This window comes from Pan paniscus, chromosome X (genome assembly GCF_029289425.2).
Source record: "Pan paniscus chromosome X, NHGRI_mPanPan1-v2.0_pri, whole genome shotgun sequence".
NCBI classification, from domain to species: Eukaryota; Metazoa; Chordata; class Mammalia; order Primates; family Hominidae; genus Pan; species Pan paniscus.
The window spans coordinates 139,132,804-139,151,993 of NC_073272.2; the positions used below are offsets into that span (position 1 = coordinate 139,132,804).

The following is a 19,190-nucleotide window of genomic DNA, read 5'->3' on the forward strand; positions in this document are numbered from 1 at the left end:
GGCAAATGCTTTATGCTGAAAAGATACAGTAGCCTCTTTGTGCTCTATGAAAGGGAAATTTTAAAATATCTTAGCATCATGATTTTATATTATATACTTTACTTTTCCTCTTGCATTATTTTATGTGTATCAAAATTTTCGTAATGAAGTAATTTTTAAATACACACATTCCAATACAAGTCTTAGATCAACATATGGTGTATGATCCCAGTTTGGTAAAATATCTAGATATATGTGGATTTTTTATTGTTGCTCTCACCATTAGAAATAAGTTCCCTGAAGGCAGAGATTTATTTACTTGTTCACCATAATATCTCAATAGTGTCTAGCACACTGGAGGTGATCAATAAATGTTTGAATTGAATTGATATATCTATATTCATAGAAAACCTCCTATGTCCTCACACACAAACTATTAGCAGTGTTTACCACCAAGGAGCAGGACTGGGCTAGGCACATGGATGACTTTCATTTATTAGTTTATGGGCATTTGTTTTGTTTAGATATTTTACAAAGATCACATATACATAATTTAATTATAAGAATATAAGATGAGGAAATAAAAGATACTTCCCTACCAAAAACAGAAAATAAAAACAGGAAAAAGAAGACTCAAAGGCACTAGGAAATGACAGGAGTAAGAAGGGAGAAATAAGGGGAAGAACCGAGAAAAGAGAAGGATGAAAGAGAGAGGGCAGGAAAAATGCATGAGAAAAAATGAGAAACAGCTGGTGGGAAGTGACAGGGAGAAGACCTCCCCCCACAGGCTTAGTGTCCCAGGTTGCTGCTCCTTGACTATATCTCTTGTAGGTGTTTAATTAAGAGCATGTCTGTGGAAACCTTTTCCTTCAGCCTTCCTTCAGATTAAAAACCATTCAGTAGAGATGGCAGGTTTTCCCTGTACAGCAGCAGGAGCTGACATTGTCTTGGGAACCTCCCTAATAATCACAGCTGAATGAATTTATTATTCAGAAATCCAAAACATGTAGGTAAATTTTGAGAGGAACTGAATCAGTCTGTAAAGAAGAACTACATACGTGGTGATTTACAATATGTAAAAATAGAAATAAGTAAATATTTTTCCTGCTTAAAGCATCAGCAAATCCACTGTAGATCTGGTCCAAGTCCATTTATCGAGCCACTGCAGTCTATTTTCCTAAAAAATATCTCCTGCCACAGGGAGGATAACTACACACTTGATTGACAAATTGTCTTGTCCAGCATGAAAAAGCCTTTGCCGATTCCTGGCAGTGTGGTATCCAAACATATGCCTCTCATTTCTTCTGTTATCCCACCCCAGTCCTACACAGACGTGCCTGCCAAATGCTGAATCACAAACACAAAGGCGACTGAGTTAGTGATGATGTTGTTGTTTTCATTTGTATTATTGTTTTCCCTTGGGAGAGATCAGGTTGATACCTTCTTGCCTTTTAAGACTTCAGCACAGTGTCTAGAATAATTCTCATACTAGGAATGAATATGTTGCAAACTTTCTCCTTTTTTTTTGAGTTAGGGTCTCACTCTGTCACCCACGCTGGAGTGCAGTGGCGAGATCACAGCTCACTGCAGTCTTGACATCCTGGGCTTAAGTGATCCTCCCACCTCAGCTTCCTGAGTAGCTGGGACTACAGGAGTGTGCCACCATGCTCAGCTAATTTTTTAAAATATATTTTGTAGATATGAAGTCTCACTATCTTGCCCAGGCTGGTCTCAAAATCTTGGGCTCAAGCAATCCTCCCACCTAGGCCTCCAAAAGTGCTGGAATTACAGGTGAGAGCCACCGCGCCCAGCCATAAACTTTGTAAATTCATGACAAACTAAAGATGAATAACTATCCAATGTGAGCACTGAAGGGCAGAATGCCAATATCCATTATAGTAAATAATTCCAAATATGTTAAATGTGAATGGTCCATAGTTTGGGAAACCTCAATTTGTGCCACTATAAAAATGAGGTTAAGGTACTTCCTAAATTCATCTACAGATTCAATGCCATCCCTAGCAACATCCCAGATGGCTTTTTGCACAGAAATTTTCAAGCTAGTCTTAAAATTCATATGGATACGCAAGGGACCTGGAATAACCAAAGCAATCTTGAAAAAGAAAAACAAATTTGGAAAGTTTATATTTTCTGATTTCAAAATTAGTACAAAGCTACAGTAATAAAGATAGGTATTATGACAGACTTATAGATACATCAGTGGGAAATAATTGAAAGTCCAGAAATAGATCTTTGTACCGAAGGTTAATTTATTTTCATCCAGGGCACCAAGACATTTCAACGGGGAAAGGATATTCTTTTTAATAAATGATGTTGGGAAACCTGGATGTGCACATGGAAAAGAATGAAGCTGAATCTTTGCCGCACACTATACACAAAAATCAACTCAAAATGGATCAAAGATCTAAGTATAAGAAGTAAAACTATAAAACTCTTAGACAAGCACATAGTTGTAATTTATTATGACCTTGGATTAGGCAATGTTTTCTTATATTTGACATCCAAAGTACAAGCAATAAAAGAAAAAAATAGATACATTCGACCTTCTCAAAGTTAAAAATATTTGCGCTTCAAGGAAACCATGAAGTACGTAAAAAGACAACCCACAGAGTGGGAGAAGATATTTGCACATTAAATGTCTGATAAAGATCTCCATTCCAGAGTATATAGAGAACTCTTAAAACTCAACAGTAAAAGAGGAAAAGCCCAATCTTAAATCAGGCAAATAATCCATGTAGACATTTATCCAAAGAAGATATATAAATGGCCAATAAGCACCTGAAAAGGTGCTCAACATCACTAGTCATTCAGGAAATGTAAATCAAAACTACAATAAAAAACTATTTCACACCCACTAGGATGGCTGGGAAATAAAGAGAGATTAACATGTACTAGGAAGAATGTAGAGAAATTATAACCCTCATATGTTGATGGTGGGAATGTAAAAGGGTGCAGCTGCTTTGAAAAACGGTCTGGGATTTCCTCAAGGATGAAACATACAGTTACTCTAGGACCTAGCAATTTCCACACCTAGATACATACCACAGGGAAATGAAAACATATGTCCACATAAAAACTTGTATAAGAATGTTCATAACAACATTATTCATAATAACCAACAGGTGGAAACCACACAAATGCCTATCATTTTTATTGGATAATTAAAATGTGGCACATCTATGCACTGCAATAAGATGCAGCCATTTTAAGAATGACACAACGACAACATGAATGGACATTGAAAACATTATGCTCAGTGAAAGAAGCCAGTCACAAGAGATCACATATTGTATGATTCTATGTATATGAAATGTCCAGAATAGGCACATCTATAGAAATAGAAAGTAGACTAGTGACTGCCAGGGGCTGAGGAAAAAGGTGGTTGGGAGAAAATGGAGAGTGACTGCTAACGAGTATGGGGTTTCTTTTTGGGGTGATGGGAATATTTTAAACCTAGATTGTGGTAAAGGTTGCACAACTCTGTGATTATACTAAAAACCATTGAATTGCATACTTTAAGTAGGTTAATTGTATGTGAATTATAGCTCTACAAAAGCTATTTTTAAAAATAGGCTCTCATATATGACAAACAGATAGCCAAGGTCATACTGAATGAGGAAAAGTTGACAACATTACCCTTAAGAACTAGAATAAGACAAGGATGTCCACTCTTACCACTCCTATTCAACATAGTACTAGAAATCCTAGCCAAAACAATAAAACAAGACAAAGAAATAGAAGATATCCAAATTGGAAAAGAGGAAGTCAAATTATCTCTGTTTGCTGATGACATGATCATAACGGAGGAGACCACCCCTCATATTGTCTTATGCCCAATTTCTGCCTCCAAAGAAAGAAGAAGTAAAAACTAAAAGGCAGAAAAGAAATCCACAAGCAGACAGCCCGGCACCACACCCTGGGCCTGGTAGTTAAAGATAGACCCCTGATCTAACTGGTTACGTTATCTATACATTACAGACATTGTATAGAAAAGCACTGTGAAAATCCCTGTCCTATTCTGTTCCGTTCTAATTACCAGTGCATGCAGCCCCCAGTCACGCACCCCCTGCTTGCTCAATCAATCACGACCCTCTCAAGCGGACCCCCTTAGAGTTGTCAGCCCTTAAAAGGGACAGGAATTGCTCACTCGGGGAGCTCGGCTCTTGAGACAGGAGTCTTGCCCATGCTCCCAGCCGAATAAACTGCTTCCTTCTTTAACTCGGTGTCTGAGGGGTTTTGTCTGTGGCTTGTCCTGCTACAATCATACACCTAGAAAACCCTAAATACTCCTCCAAAATGGACTCCTCCCTAATTCATTTTATGAGGCTAGTATCATCCTTACACCAAAACCTGACAGAGACACAATTCTAAAACTTCAGGGCAATATTATTGATAAACATAGATGCAAAAATACTCAACAAAATGCTAGCAAATAGAATCCAGCAGTATATGAAAAAGCTAATCCACCATGATGAAGTAGGCTTTATCCCTGGGATGCAAGTTTGGTTCAAGACATGCAAATCAATAAATGCGATTCATCACATAAATGGGAACTAAAAACAAAAACCACATGATTATCTCAATAGATGCAGAAAAGGCTTTTGACAAAATTCAACACCCCTTCACGTTAAAAAAAAAAAACTCTCGATAAGCTAGGTATTGATGGAACGTACCTCAAAATAATAAGAGCCATCTATGACAAACCCACAGCCGACATCACACTGAATGGACAAAAGCTGGAAGTACTCCCTTTGAAAACTGGCACAAGAAAAGATGTCCTTTCACCACTCTTATTCAAGATAGTATTGGAAGTCCTGGCCAGAGCAATCAGGCAAGAGAAAAAAAATAAAGGACATCCCAATAGGAAGAGAGGAAGTCAAATTATCCCTGTTTGCAGACAACATGATTCTATATTAAAAATACAAAAATTAGCTAGGTGTGGTGGTGCACACCTGTAATCCCAGCTACTTGGGAGGCTGAGGTGAGAGAATCATTTGAGCGTGGGAGGCGGAGGTTGCAGTGAGCTGAGATTGTGCCACTGCATGCCAGCTTGGGTGATAGAGTGAGACTCTATCTCGGAAAAAAAAAAAAAGTTAACAGGTTCAAACAGCCAAACTTCTGATATTCATAATTTTTCCCCGAAAACCTACGCCTCCTGCAGGCATCTCCATCTCCACTGATGAAAATTTCTGCCATCCACTTGCTAAAGCCAAAAATGTTAGCATTATCCTTAACTCCTCTTTCTCTCATACTCCATATCCAAACCATTAGCAAATCCTTCTGACTCTATCCTCAAAACATATCCAGAATCTATTTGATCACTCTTACCACCTCCACAAATTACCTCTCTGGTTCAAGTTGCCATCATTAATGCTAATAGCCTCTTAACTGGTTTCACTGCTTCCATCTTTGTCTGACCTTAATCCTATTCTCTACACAGCATCCAGAGGGATTCTGTTAACACAGAAGTGACTCCTTTGCTCAAAACCTTCCAATGGCTCATCATCTGACTCAGGGTAAAAGCCTAAATTCTTACCAAGCCCTATGTGATCCAGACTTTATTACATCTATGGCTTCATCTCATGCAGGCACGCATGCACACACACAACACACACACACATACACACACACACATATGCAAACACTCACTCTGCTTCAGCCATACCCGTCTCTTTCTTGTTCCTTGAACTTGTCAGCATGCTCTTGTCTCAAGGCCTTTCCACTGACTGCCCCCTCTTCCTGAAACACTCTCCCCCAGTCACCTCTGGTAGTTCACTTCCTACCTCCTTCAGGATTTTGCTCAATGGCATCTTCCCAGTGCTGGAAGTAACAAGAAGTCACTCAGATTCTTACATCTGCCATAAACATACAATGAGGGGAAGTTTGGGTGAAAAAATAAATGTAACTTCTGTGACACTGGCCTCTGGCCAGGAGCTGTCTCTGGAACAAGACGTCGAAGCAACAGAAAGAGGCACTGGCCTTGTCAGCCATCAGATAGAAGGCATCTCTCCTCATAGGATTGGCCTCTGCTCCTGCCCTAGAGTAGGTAAGGTGCAAGTTGTTTATTGAGCCTTCAGAGGATGCTTGCTTAAGAAGATGCTGAGCAGAGACAGGGACATTTGCTTTCAAACCTGGGGGCAAATTTTAAGAATGAAGTGCCTTCTGGTGCCAAGCACAGGCATGTCTGAGAAATGCAGTGGATAAAATGCACGTGGAATTGCTGATAGATTCTGAACACACTTGTTTGTTTTACAAGGAAGTAAAATATTACAATTTCACATGTTATTATACCTCGATTAGCAGGAGAACATAGATTTTTACTGATAACTTATTTAACTGCATCAACCCTCCAAAACGCACAAAGGAACTAGAAAGAAAGAAAAGAAAAAGATGTTTTGCAATTGGAATAGATATCACAGAGTCCATGTACTAAAGCTCATATACATTAGTTGAGGTAGATTCCCCACAGGCCTACTCATGGTCTATTATACTTTTCACACAGTTCGAACAAGCTTGATTATCTTGTTCCCTAGTTCGTAACACTCAGAGAAGGCAATGGAGGAGGGGGCATGGAGAATTAGGCAATAACAACTGGCCAGTAGAAACAGTTAAATTAACAGCAGCAAAAAATATCAGCTAACAGAGAGGAAATCTATGGAAAAGTTAGAGGGTAAAAGTCAGGCATTGAAAATTAAAAAGCAGAACAATCTGTCCCCATTTAGTATAGGGACAAACAGCCCTCCACAGTTTAGGAGCCCAGAGGCAGCACTGAATACAGCACATTGAAAGAACTAATGCTATTATAAGGACAATCTTAACCCATCAAAAAAGGATGCAATTATTTCCAGGTTCAGGGGTCAGGAAGGTAAATAGTATTTTTGAAAAGCTTCTCATCCAAAATGGATACATATTTTAAGGGGAAAAAGTCAGGCACTAAAAGTGTTGAACCTCAGTTACCCAGAAAAATCAGTTACGTGGAACACTCACAGTATCGTGTGGCCTAATAGATGACCCATCATCATTGAAATAAATCTTCATACCATACTGGAATGCACACTGAATAAATTTTGTTGTGATTTACATATCTCCCTGAGCTATACTCTGATGAGTAAAATTTGCAGTGAACAGGTTTTCACAACTAATTATGTAAGTTATCTGAGGTTACATTAGATCAGAATAGCTTACATTCTTTCCTCCCGTGATGAATACAAGACGTTTCTTTTTTTCATTTTTTTTCATCATCAGGTAAAGAAATGTGTGAGGGAAAATATAAAGAACAAGTCTGAAAGGTAATTTTATAATGTGTGCCTACTTCTGTACTAGACTTGCTGAGTTATCAATATAGCCCATGGAGAAGTAGATTTAAGGAAAGAACTTCAGTGCCAGGAGATGTTTAATGAACCCTATAGATGATGAGAATAAGAAATAACATTTACTTCTTCCCAGCTGCAGACCCATTCGTCAGCTCTACCTGAATGTTCCACAGAAACCACATACCCAAAATTGAAAATCAAACTACCTCTTCCTCTTCCATTCCCTGTGTTAATGGTATCTCTTTCCATTCAGTCACCCTAACCAGAAACCTGAAATTAACCTAGTCTCCTCCCTGTCCCTCGAACACCACGACTAGTCACCAAGTCAAATCAATTTACCCTCTTAATTCCTCTCAGACCTCTCCCCTTCTCCTCATCCCCAGAAGTGACAGTCCATGCCTCTATCCACTGAGAGCCAGCTTACTTCAACTGTGTTCTAACTAGTCATTTTATCTCCAGTCTTCTTCCTCTCCACGGCATAAGCCACACACTGAATCCTCCACACAACTTGAATGATCTTTGTGAAAGCAAAAAGTTCCACCATTCATAGCTGCTGTTGACCACTGTGTATACTGTGCACTGTACAGCCATAGTAAGGGCATCATTCCTGGTGTGGTCTGTGTCAGTGGAGGCCCCAGGGGTATTGCAGTGCACAACCTGTTCAATCATATGCAGCAGCTTTCTCTATTGCCCTGCTTACAACACTCCAGTGGCTTCCGATTGCTCTGGAAATAAAGTAAAACCACTCAACATGCCTTACGAGGCCCCTCCTACCTCTCCAAATCTCTCTCTCTCCTTTACCCCCCATATTTTACACTCCAGTCATTTAAAAGGAATTTACAATTCCCCAAACCTACTCTGCTCTCCTCTCTCTGCTTGTCTTTGCATATCTTATTTCCTTGCCTGGAATACCATTCACCCACCTATCCCTACCACGTTCAATCCCCACCCGCTGTCCAGCTGGACATTTGTGTGCATCTCTCAAGATTCAACTCATGCATCACTCTCTCCATCAAGTCTTCCCCTAACTCCCTAAGTGAAGCCAATCATTTTCTCTTCTGGTTGCCCCAGGGAAGATTCTGCACACACATATGTCATTAGCTTATTACACTGTAGCATAATTTCTGGGCCTGAGCAATCCACAATGGTCATTTTTGACGTGATTGTTCAGAAAGTTATTTACCACAATGAAAAACTTTGTAAACATATTTTAATATATAAATAGCTTTGAAGTATATGGAAATCCATTTTACATTTAAAATTGTTGTACTATAGTGTGTACTCTAATCACATGGCTACAAGTCCCTTCCAGGGCAAATGCTGAAAAGGTACAAAAGTATTGCAAGCCCAGGTAAAAACACAGCACAGCAACTGGTGTCATTTAGGTGTTATGACACATTGTAATGCCACAGGAATGGGGGCCTGTCAACATGTAGGAGCCTTCAAAAGTGTGAACAGATGACACATCACACAACTCTAGAAATAAGAGAAATCACTAGCAGCAAAAATATCAACTTAACATTTCATAGCATAACTAATTTAACCTTTGTGATTAAGCATGCATTCCTCCAAAGGAGTTTTTTTGTTTTTTTTTTTTTTAGCTCCCAAGATGATGCAGAAGGTAAATGAGAACAAAACGCAAAGTACTTTCCACTGTACTGCACGGAATGTTTCAGCAAGATTTTTTTTGTAGTCTCCAAAAACTATTTAAATTGCTCTTAAGACCGGAACTAGTTTGTGCCCCATCACCACATTGCCCTTAATGATTTATTACATCTAGAAAATAATATAGACCAGCTCAAAACAAAACAAGCAAGACCAAAGAGTTCTGTGTGATGAAGATGCACAGACCACAGCCTTGAATTAATTCCTCTGGTCTAACTGAAGATGTTTGCATGGCCTCCTTTAGATTTGTGGATAGCACTGAATAGGGAGGTATATTTGGAACATGTATTGTGGCTATCTGATTTGTGGGAAATTGCCACCAAGTCTATTTTTTGAATACCAAAACTTCCACTGCAAGGCTTAGAACCTACTCAGTCAAAACTACCTTGGGTGCACAGGAAGGCGCGCACATCAATTGCAGCACCTTGCAGACTTCTCTGAAAAGCTCTGGCTGAACTTCAGGTCTCAGAGTTGCACTCTGTTCTGAGGCAGCCCCGGTGCCCCAGTCAGAATGGCCCCATAGGAACGCAGCCCCACAGCCTGCAGCATCCTCCCTGTTGCATCAACCCCAAAGCTGGGCAACTTCAGCTTGCTAAATGTGAGTGTATCACGACTGGCAAGTGACCAAGTCCATGTTATCCCACTTACTCCCCTTAATCAAACCATGGCAGCGGCCGTAAAGACTTTGTGAGTTACTTGTCTTTGCTTTTGTTTGTCCTTCCAGACAAACAAGAGCTTTTGCCTTTGTAGGGAAGCAAGAAGCTCATGGACCAAGATGAAAAGATGCGCTTTTCTGGGTGCAAAGCCCAAGTCAGTGGCAGCAGCTGTTTCCCTACAACTCCTCCCCCACCTGCCCTGCCACGGCCCTGCTGCTGGTTTCCGAACCTGAGTGCCTTTTTGACTTGGTTTCCTCCACATGCGTTATGGGAAAAACAACAACAACAAAAAAAAATTGCTTTTTCAACTTCAGGGAATATTACAAGGGAAGTGCACTCCTCAAAGAGGCTGGGTTCTGGTGTGTGAGATGCAGTGTGGGAAGATACACTCTATTCCCACTTCTCCGGGGACGCACCAAAGTGGGTGAGAAGGGGATAGGAAACCTGAACCAGCAATGGCAGAGACAGTTTCATACTGCTTCCTGCACTTTCCCACGGTCCTCCTGCGGGACCAGAGCTCCTGATCTCACCTCCTGCGAGCTGAGACCAGAGCTGCACGCCTGCAGCGCGGCAGCTGGCCAGAGGAACGGAGAACGGATGACCCAGCGAGTTCGTGGCTGGGAGCGCCACTGCAGCAGGAAAGTGTGTGTGCGCGCGGCGGGCGGGCGGGGTGGAGGGGGTTGTATAGACTGGAAAATAAAGTGCGCGCGGGGAGGGGTGTGGACTGGAAAATAAAGAAAAGCCGGCCAGGCTGGGGAGGCAGCGGGTGAGAAGAAGGGCAAGCCAGCCCGAGGCCGCCGGGGAGGAGATGAGAGGAGGGGACTTACCTGCCACGAAGACTGCTTGCAGCAGGCAGAGGTAGTTCTTCCCGTACTTCTCCGCAATCCTCACGCGCTGCAGGGCCATGGCCATGTCCACCTGCAGAGGGATCGCCTGGGCTATCGGCATGAAAGTGCAGCCATTTGGGTTCTGGGGCAGGCCTGGGATCCTGCCGCAGGACACTGAGGTCCACGGCGCCGAAGCGGCAGCTTGGGGCATGTGCCTGGCCGCCAGCCTTGGCGAACCCAGGTAGGGCCCGGCCCCTGCCGCTGCCATCCTCACGCTGGAGAGCCGGGCAGGGCCGCTACTCCAGCCAGCAGCTGCCCAGCTCTGACCCGCGCGCCGCCGCTGGGCACTCAGGCACTGCCGGAGGGGTACAGCCCCTGGCCCCGCTCAGCCCAGCTGCGCCGCGGCCGCCAGTCCTCCGGAGCCCCCCTAGTAGGGACAGAGGCGCAGAGGCCCGAGAGCTCCGCGCGCGCGGAGTCCAGGAACTTGTTAGGAGTTTGGGGCTCTGGCGGAGCGCTCTGGCCCCCGCCGCTGCGAGGGCAACTCTCCCTGGGTGCGCACACCCACGCCCCCGCTTAGCCACCGGTGGGTGAAAGGAGGCGGGGGCTGTGGAGGAGGGACGCAAAGAGCCAAAAGAGAGAATTTCTGCAGAGATTCCCATTTTCGAGGGACGAAAGGCCAGCCTAGGCTAGCACTTGTGGTGGGAGGAAACAGCCCAGCCTCGCACTCTCATGGCAACTCATGCAAGTCTTGGCGGTTCCTTAGCATTCTGGCCAGTATCCACCTGGGCAAAGACTCGGCGCAAGGGAGTTACACTGTGTGAGCACATGCAGGTGGCCCTGTCAGGGCTGCTGTCTTTGCCCGAAGAGGATACTAGCCCTGAATAGTCTGAAAGGTCCTGTGCTGAGCCGAAATATGTCCTCCGAGGATGCAAACAACACAGAGACATACTCTGATCTCAGTCTTTGGATATGCCAAGTCCCACGCCCTTCAGGTCCCAAACGCCAAGCCTCCTGTATAGACACTTGAACTGCCATCTGCCATGGGCATGGGAGACTTGACACGCTTTAGAGAGGACACGAGAAAACGGAAAGGCAAGAGGAGGCAACCCGTTTAAGAAGCCAAATAGAAAATGAAAGGAGCTAGAGCTCCTTCCTTGCCCTGAACCCAAAGCACTCAGGGACTGGGCCGAGGGAAGATGGAGCTCCGCAGTGCCTGGAAGGAAAAGGGTATGCAGGACCTGAGGGAGCCCTGCTTGTGAAGCAGTAGCTGGCTGAGGAGAGGCCAGGGGTGTTAGCATTTTAAAAAAATGTGTGTCTGAAGCTGAGCTAATGCCATAGGGATTCGCCCCAATTTTGCTCTAATGCTTAGAAGTCCTGATGTGAATTGCAAATGCCACATCCCACTTTTTTCTTTAATACTTATCCTTTTCAAAATTTTCTGGCAGGAGAGTGGATTAATATTATACAGGCCAATCATTCCAAGTAGATCTCTTATGAGGAATCGCCAATTTATACCCCAGGAAAGTGGGGATAGGCAAGTGCAAAAGGCAGAGTGAGTAGGGGAGGAACATACACACACACACACACACACGTCCCCACTACAAGCACACACCTCTTCCCCTAGCCTTGCTTTTTCAACTTCTCGGAGTTGATTTATATATTTTTATCTGAATGTGTAAGCTATTTGAATGTGTTAAGTCAACCAGGCAGAATGTTTGCCAGCCTCTCTCTTGAATATGTGCACAGGGTAGAGGAGCAAATAGTTAAAATTTCCGCACTACTGTGGGTAGGATGACATTAAGAATTCTACTAATGTGGCAGTTGTTGTAAAATAAGTTAAAAATAAATAAGACACAAATGAGGGGTAGTCTATAAAAGTACTAAATAACAACCTAGGAAGACATTTTTAAAATCTAACAATGGGAAAGAGTTTCCATAGCATAATTTAAAAATGAGATTGATCTGCATATGGACAGATGCCCTGCTATGTTGTCAAGTGTAAAAAAGTAAGATGCAAAACAATATTTATTGTTTGATCCCTTATTTTAAACACTATACATGTGTATGGGGATAGAAAATGATTGGGAAGGATACAAACTGCTACCAGTGTTGATCTCTGTAAAGTGAAATTGGAAAGCACTTGGTTATAGGAGAAATCTCATGTTTTTTGCCCAATAAGTAATTATGGTAAACTTTTTACAGTGAGCAACTGTTATTTTTGTAATTCCATTTTTTAAAAAAGAAGGAAATAAATGGAAAAATAACTTTAGGTTTAGAAAGCTATTAGAAACTTAACAATATAAAAGAATGTTTTCTACGTATGTGAAAAATACAAAAATCAAAGAAGAAAAAATTTAAACTTCTGTATAATTAAAAACATAAACAAAAGTCAAATCACAAATGGGAGGTTATTTACAAAGAAATAAGGTAACCAAAAAAATAATATCCTTCAAGGGATCGAGAATAGCCAAAACAATCTTGAAAAAAAAAAAACAAAGAGGACTCACACTTCCTGATTTCAAACCTTACTACAAAGCTGCAATAATCAAATCAGTGTGATACTAATATAAGGATAGACTTATAGATCAATAGAATAGAACTGTGAATCCAGAGAAAACCCTTGCATCTAAGGTAAATTATTTTTGACCATGGTGCCAAGACAATTCAATGGAGAAAGGATAGTCTTTTCAACAAATTGTGAACCTTAAAATATACATACCCTTTAACTTGAGGATCTCTCCTACAGAAATAATCAGAGGTTTTTGACAAAAGTTTGTATGCAAAGCATTATTAATTATAGCCCCAAATTGGAAGCAACCCACATGTCAAACAATAGCAGATAATAAATTATGATACATCCATAAATGGATATCCATAAATCCATTATCCATAATGGATTTTATGGATTTTTTATCCATAAATGCATAAAATGGATTGTTAAGCATATCAGTTATCAAAAATGCCATTCCTTGTAGTGATGGAACTGTTCTGTATTTAATTCTATCAATGCCAATATTCTGCTTGTGATATTGTACTGTAGTTTTGCAAGATGTTACCATTGGGGGAAACTTGGTAAAGGGTATACAGGATCTCTCTGTATTCTTTCTTTTTTTTTTTTTTTTATTGAGTTGGAGTCTGCTCTTCACCCAGGCTGGAGTGCAGTGGCACGATTTCAGCTCACTGCAACCTCTGCCTCCTGGGTTCAAGCAATTCTGCTGCCTCAGCCTCCTGAGTAGCTGGGATTACAGGCACGTGCCACCACACTGGCTAATTTTTGTATTTTTAGTAGAGATGGGGTTTTGCCATGTTGGCCAAGCTGGTCTCAAACTCCTGACCTAAGGTGATCCGCCCGCCTCGGCCTCCCAAAGTGTTGAGATTACAGGCGTGAGCCATCGTGCCCAGCCTCTGTGTATTATTTCTTACAGCTGCTTATGAATCTAGAATTATCTTTAAAAGTCTAATTTTTAAAATGAAATTATTGAAGGATTTTTAAGAACATGAGAAAATGATCATGACCTTATGTTGATTGACTTATCTGCATGCAAGATGAATATGTAGTATAATTTCAACTACATGCCATCTATAAGCATTGAAAGAATGCTGGAAAAAACATGGAGTGGATGGATAGATGACAGCCAAATATGAGAGAGGGAGAGAAAGCCTAAGCTCACATGAGCTCCTTCTGTGTCATCCATAAAATCATTAATTATGCAGTCATTGAAAATAATTACCTCTTCTCTGAAGTTTTGCTAGACTCCCTGAACCAAACACCTTCTTTCATGCCCGTTCATCCTACCTTTCTCAAGCTGATTCTTATCATGTGTTGCAATTGTTTGCAGGTCTATCACTCAGAAATATTCTGAGGCCCTTGATGCCAGAAGAAATGTCTTATTAAGCACTGTGTTCCAGGGCTTGGCATATAGTGGGCCCTCAAAATGTGGGTTACCTGAATGGGTGAATAAAGTAACAATGAGTGAACATCAGTCTTAATTTTACTGCCAACCCTTATTGGAAAGAACACTAACCTCAGGGTTTTTCAGGTCTGAAGAAAAAGATGCATAGCTGTAACTCAGTCTCTAATTTGCATAGCACGTTCAGATTCATCTACACTACTCTATAATGCAGTCTTTGGGGCCTTACAATGTAACTAACTCTTTTGGAAATAAGGCCCTTTGGTATTATTTCATTAATGCCCTTGGATGAAGTCTAAGGATAAACCAGCCTTATACCAAATTCCTCTCTCTAATGTGATGTGGTAAGGTGTTACACCATTTGCCTAAATCTTACCACTCCTGAGTAGGACACAGGGAATTTGAGTAAAAGGGAATACCCTCCCTCCCTTCCCTCCCTCCCTCCCTCCCTTCCTTCCTTTCTTTTTCTTTCTTTTCTTTCTTTCCTTCCTTCCTTCTTTCTCTTCTCTTCTCTTCTCTCCTCTCCTCTCCTCTCATCTCCTCTTCTTTTCTTTTTGTTTGAGACAGAGTCTTTTGTTTTTGTTTGAGACAGAGTCTTGCTCTGTCACCCAGGCTGGAGCGCAGTGGCGCAATCTCAGCTCACTGCAACCTCCACCACCCGGGCTCAAGCGATTCTCATGCCTCAGCCTCCCAAGTAGGTGAGATTACAGTTGCATGCCACCATGCCTGGCTAATTTTTCTATTTTTTTTTAGTAGAGACGGGGTTTCGCCATGTTGGCCAGGCTAGTCCCCAACTCCTGTCCTCAAGTGATCTGCCCACCTTGGCCTGGAATATTATTTCATTATAGTAAATTAGGCATAGGTTTTGAGAAACCAGAACCTCTGAAATGCTGAAAATGGAGGTAGGAAATAAAAGTAAAAATATCCTTACTACCTTTGATTTTGAGAGGTTCTACAGAATTCAGGAAGTCTATTGACATGTGAGGGGGTTACCAAATGAAAACTCCTCATTTATAGAATAAGGATAATAGCAACCTCACAATTTATATAAATTACTTAAGATTATAAAAAGGACTATATCAAGTTTCAAACATTAGGTTCTTTGCCATGTATGCAGGGGACATTGGTAGTTTTTGCCTGCCTAGTTGGCATCTATGTACTTCAACATTCCCATGGAGAGTCTCCCTATTCCATTCTAAATCCATGTGACACAGATGAGACTTCCAGCAAACCCCTGCTTCAGGGCAGGAGGGTAGTCCAGGCCAAATAAATGAGTGTATTCTGTCCCCATGGCCACTGTGATAAGTTTGAAGCAATGATACACAATCCCAGTAATTTCTGGAACCAATGAAAGGTAGAGATTATCTTCACTGAATTGTTAGTTACAAAGATGAGGTAAACCTAAGGCCGAAAAGACAGGCTGCCTGAAAATGAAACCAATATCATGAAAACAGGGCTGATACATGTAAAGAGACAGATTCCTAATGATATTATTTGAACATCTGGATCCAGCCATGACTGAAGAAATATCCACCCACTAGATTTTTCAGTTACATAGATCAATAAATTTTCTTTTGTGCTTAAACTAGCTTACAGTTGGGGTTCTATCATTTGCAACCAAAAAAATCCAGACTAATACGTTATGATGAATACATTATAATCTAACTCCAGATTGGCATCATGGAGGCTTCTTAGATGTATGTAAAAATCCTGAAAAGTATGTTAAATGCAAGGGAGTCACTTTGACACCCTCAGCTAAGTAAGCCCAAAGAGATTGGTCAATGAATTGACCTGAATCCAGGCCCTGACATTGACTTAATGTTTACCCCTTCTCAGGAAATTCCTCAGAAATTTTATTCTTATATGTTTCCATTTATAGATCTTCAATTTGTTGCCATTTTAAAGGCCAAAACTTTCCTTTCTGAAGAAAATATTGTTTCAGAGGTAAATATGATTTCTGTTGTGCTTTAAAAGAAGTAGCCCCTTTAAAACTTGCTTTGGGTCAGACACGGTGGCTCACGCCTGTAATCCCAGTACTTTGGAAGGTCAAGGTAGGAGGATTACTTGAGCCCAGAAGTTCAAGACCAGCCTGAGCAACAAAGGGAGACCCTGTCTCTATAAAAAATACAAAAATTAGCCGGGTGTAGTGGTGCATCCCTGTAGTCCCAGCTACTCTGGGGTCTGAAGTGGGAGGTTCACCTGAGCCTGGTTGGAGGTCAGGGATTGAGGCTGCAGTGAGCCACGATTGTGCCACTGCACTCTAGCCTTGGTGACAAAGTGAGACCCTGTCTCAAAATAAAAATAAAAATAAAAATCCTTGCTCTGTTCTGATGGCCAAAGGCTGTGTAAAAAGTTTAAGAATATTTCCAATGCAATTATACTTGTAATAGAGCAAACAACTACTTCTGTAAATGAAATGCTTTGAGTACTTGCTCAAACGATGATGATATATTGGAAATGTAAATGTTAACTGCTTGGGGCAAAATTAGAGTCAGGAATAGGAGTTTGGAATCATAACTTCCCAACTCTTTCTTTAATTTTTAGCTAGAACTTCCTCTTTCCACATTAGGCATGATGAGTTTAGGCTCAGTGAAATGGGAATAGCTTGTTTCTTTCTGAATTTCTGTGCCACCCAATCAAATATTTACTGACATGAATTGGGACTGAAGACTGCCATCTGAAAAGATGACCAAGTTAAACAGCTAGATGACCAAGTTAAACAGCTTGACCTAACAAAACTAGTTTTACCAGACTGGTTATATAGGTCACATGAAGATAAAAGTATAGGTAATAGACTCACGCTAAGGTCCATAATTGTACATATGACCTGGTTATTTCTCAAAAATATATATTCTTAGGCAACGATGACCAATAAGAAATGTACAAAGAGGACTTAGTATGTAAGACATGTTGTTTAGTTCATATAAGGACAAATTTAAAGAATCAAGTCTTTACATGATGAGCAGTTTACCATCTTAATTTGATATACAGTTGCTGTTACTACTAATAATTACAAAATTAATAATAAGTATACCATCTTCATTTGCATAATGTTTGTAAGCACTTTTTCGTCTGTCATCTCATTTGATCCTCCCAACACATGTACAAGGAAGGCCCAGTTTATTTATTGCCACATTCCAGGTGAGGAGACTGAGGTTTTGAGGAGCTGAGTTGCCCAAGTTTGTGCCATTTGTCCAAAGCATAACTAGATCCAGACTGTAAGTTGGCTGACTCTAATCCTAGCATTTCTGAAATGAAAATAACCATATCAATGAATTATAATTTTGCAGATCTGCAGCTTGTTAACATTACGCCAGAACAAAATTCTGTAATTCTCAGTCTTCCTCTGTCTTAAAGGAATCTTAGTGCTTTTAAAGCTTATAAAGTCTAGTCTCCCAATCAATGAAGAGATTCACCTCTTAGCAATTACTGTATCAATTTTAAGGATTCCAGTATTCCAGAGTATCATATTTTTTATTGTAACAGCATTATTGAGATAGAATGCACATGCCATACAATTCTCCCATTTAAAGTGTACAATTCAATGGTTTTAATATATTCACAGAGATGTACAACCATCACAATCTAATTTTAGAACATCTCATCGTCCCCAAAAGAAACCTGTACCCTTTAGCTGTCACTTCTTAAGGCCCCACATCACCACCAGCCCTGGGAAACCACTAATCTATTTTCTGTCTCAATGGATCTACCTATTCTGGACATTTCATGTAGATGGAATCCTGTAATATGTAACTTTTATATTTGGATTCTTTCACTTAGCATGTTCTCCAGGTTTAACCATGCTGTAGCATGTATTAGTATTTCATTCCTTTTTAAGGCTGAATAATACTTCATTGTATGGCTAGACCATATTTTGTTTATTCATTCATCAGTTGATAGATACCATGTTTTTTAAATATAGAAATATTGAAACCCTGATATTTTAAAACTAACACAATATTTTTTCTCCTGAGAACATTGTCATTTTTATCTGAAATCTAATCTTTGGATGTGCACAGAGAATATCCTGTATTAAAATTTCAAGCTAGAGATACACTCATTTTGAAAGTATTCTCAGGACAAACTTTCCAAGGCCTCTTATTGTTGTTGAAATAGCTAGTTCTGGGTTACTTGTGTGGTCGAGCATCTTTTTCTGTTTCCTAGTCATTTATCTGTTCTTTCAGAGTCTGTTTGTGTCCTTGGTCTTCTTTCAGAGGACCCTGATGGAATAAGTTTAGACTAGGGTGTGGGCATTAAAATGGGGGCATGAGAATGAAGTTGTGATGGAGGATGATGAGAGGAGAGAAATAGGTGCTGGGAGATTCTTAGGCCCAATTTCCAACGTTTTCCCTTTAACCTGACCACTTCCTTTTCTCTGGTTTAGGTTCCTTCTGCTTCCTTCCTCCTTTTCCATCCAAGCCAGATTTCTTTTCTTAGGAGCCTACCCCTCCTGTGATAATTTGTTCGACCCAGAATCTTCATTCTCAATCATCCTGTCTGGAGGCACTCAACCCAGAAGGACAGAACAGCCTCATCTGAGCCTCCCCCAGGAGGAACAGCACGTTATAATATTGGGAAGAAGAAGATAACCATATCTCCATTTTAGTAGAATATTGATATTTTGGCATGACTGGAAATACCCTTGTAGTTGGAGGAGAGTTTCACCGCCACTGCCCATATTCAGACCAAGCCATGGATCCAGGGACCTTGGGGGTCCACTGAAACCCAGAGGTCTATAGCATTTGGGCTACATCTCAGTCACTGGCTCTGTGGCTGTTGCTATTTCAGACCTCTCCCAGGCCACTGTGGTTCTTCAGG

General features: G+C 41.0%; 1 protein-coding gene across 2 annotated transcripts in view; it reads right to left on the reverse strand.

Annotated features, from left to right (window-relative positions):
• MCF2 (MCF.2 cell line derived transforming sequence) overlaps positions 1-10,748 on the reverse strand; it is a 112,285-nt gene extending 101,537 nt beyond the window's left edge. The window contains exon 1 of one of the 2 annotated variants that reach the window (XM_034949775.3): positions 10,462-10,748. In XM_034949775.3, the coding sequence (XP_034805666.1) occupies positions 10,462-10,729 (268 nt within the window). In that variant the 5' untranslated portion in view covers positions 10,730-10,748. The remainder of the gene's footprint in view (positions 1-10,461) is intronic. The other variant, XM_034949776.3, reaches the window with a different exon arrangement.
• Between the last annotated feature and the right edge of the window lie 8,442 nt (positions 10,749-19,190).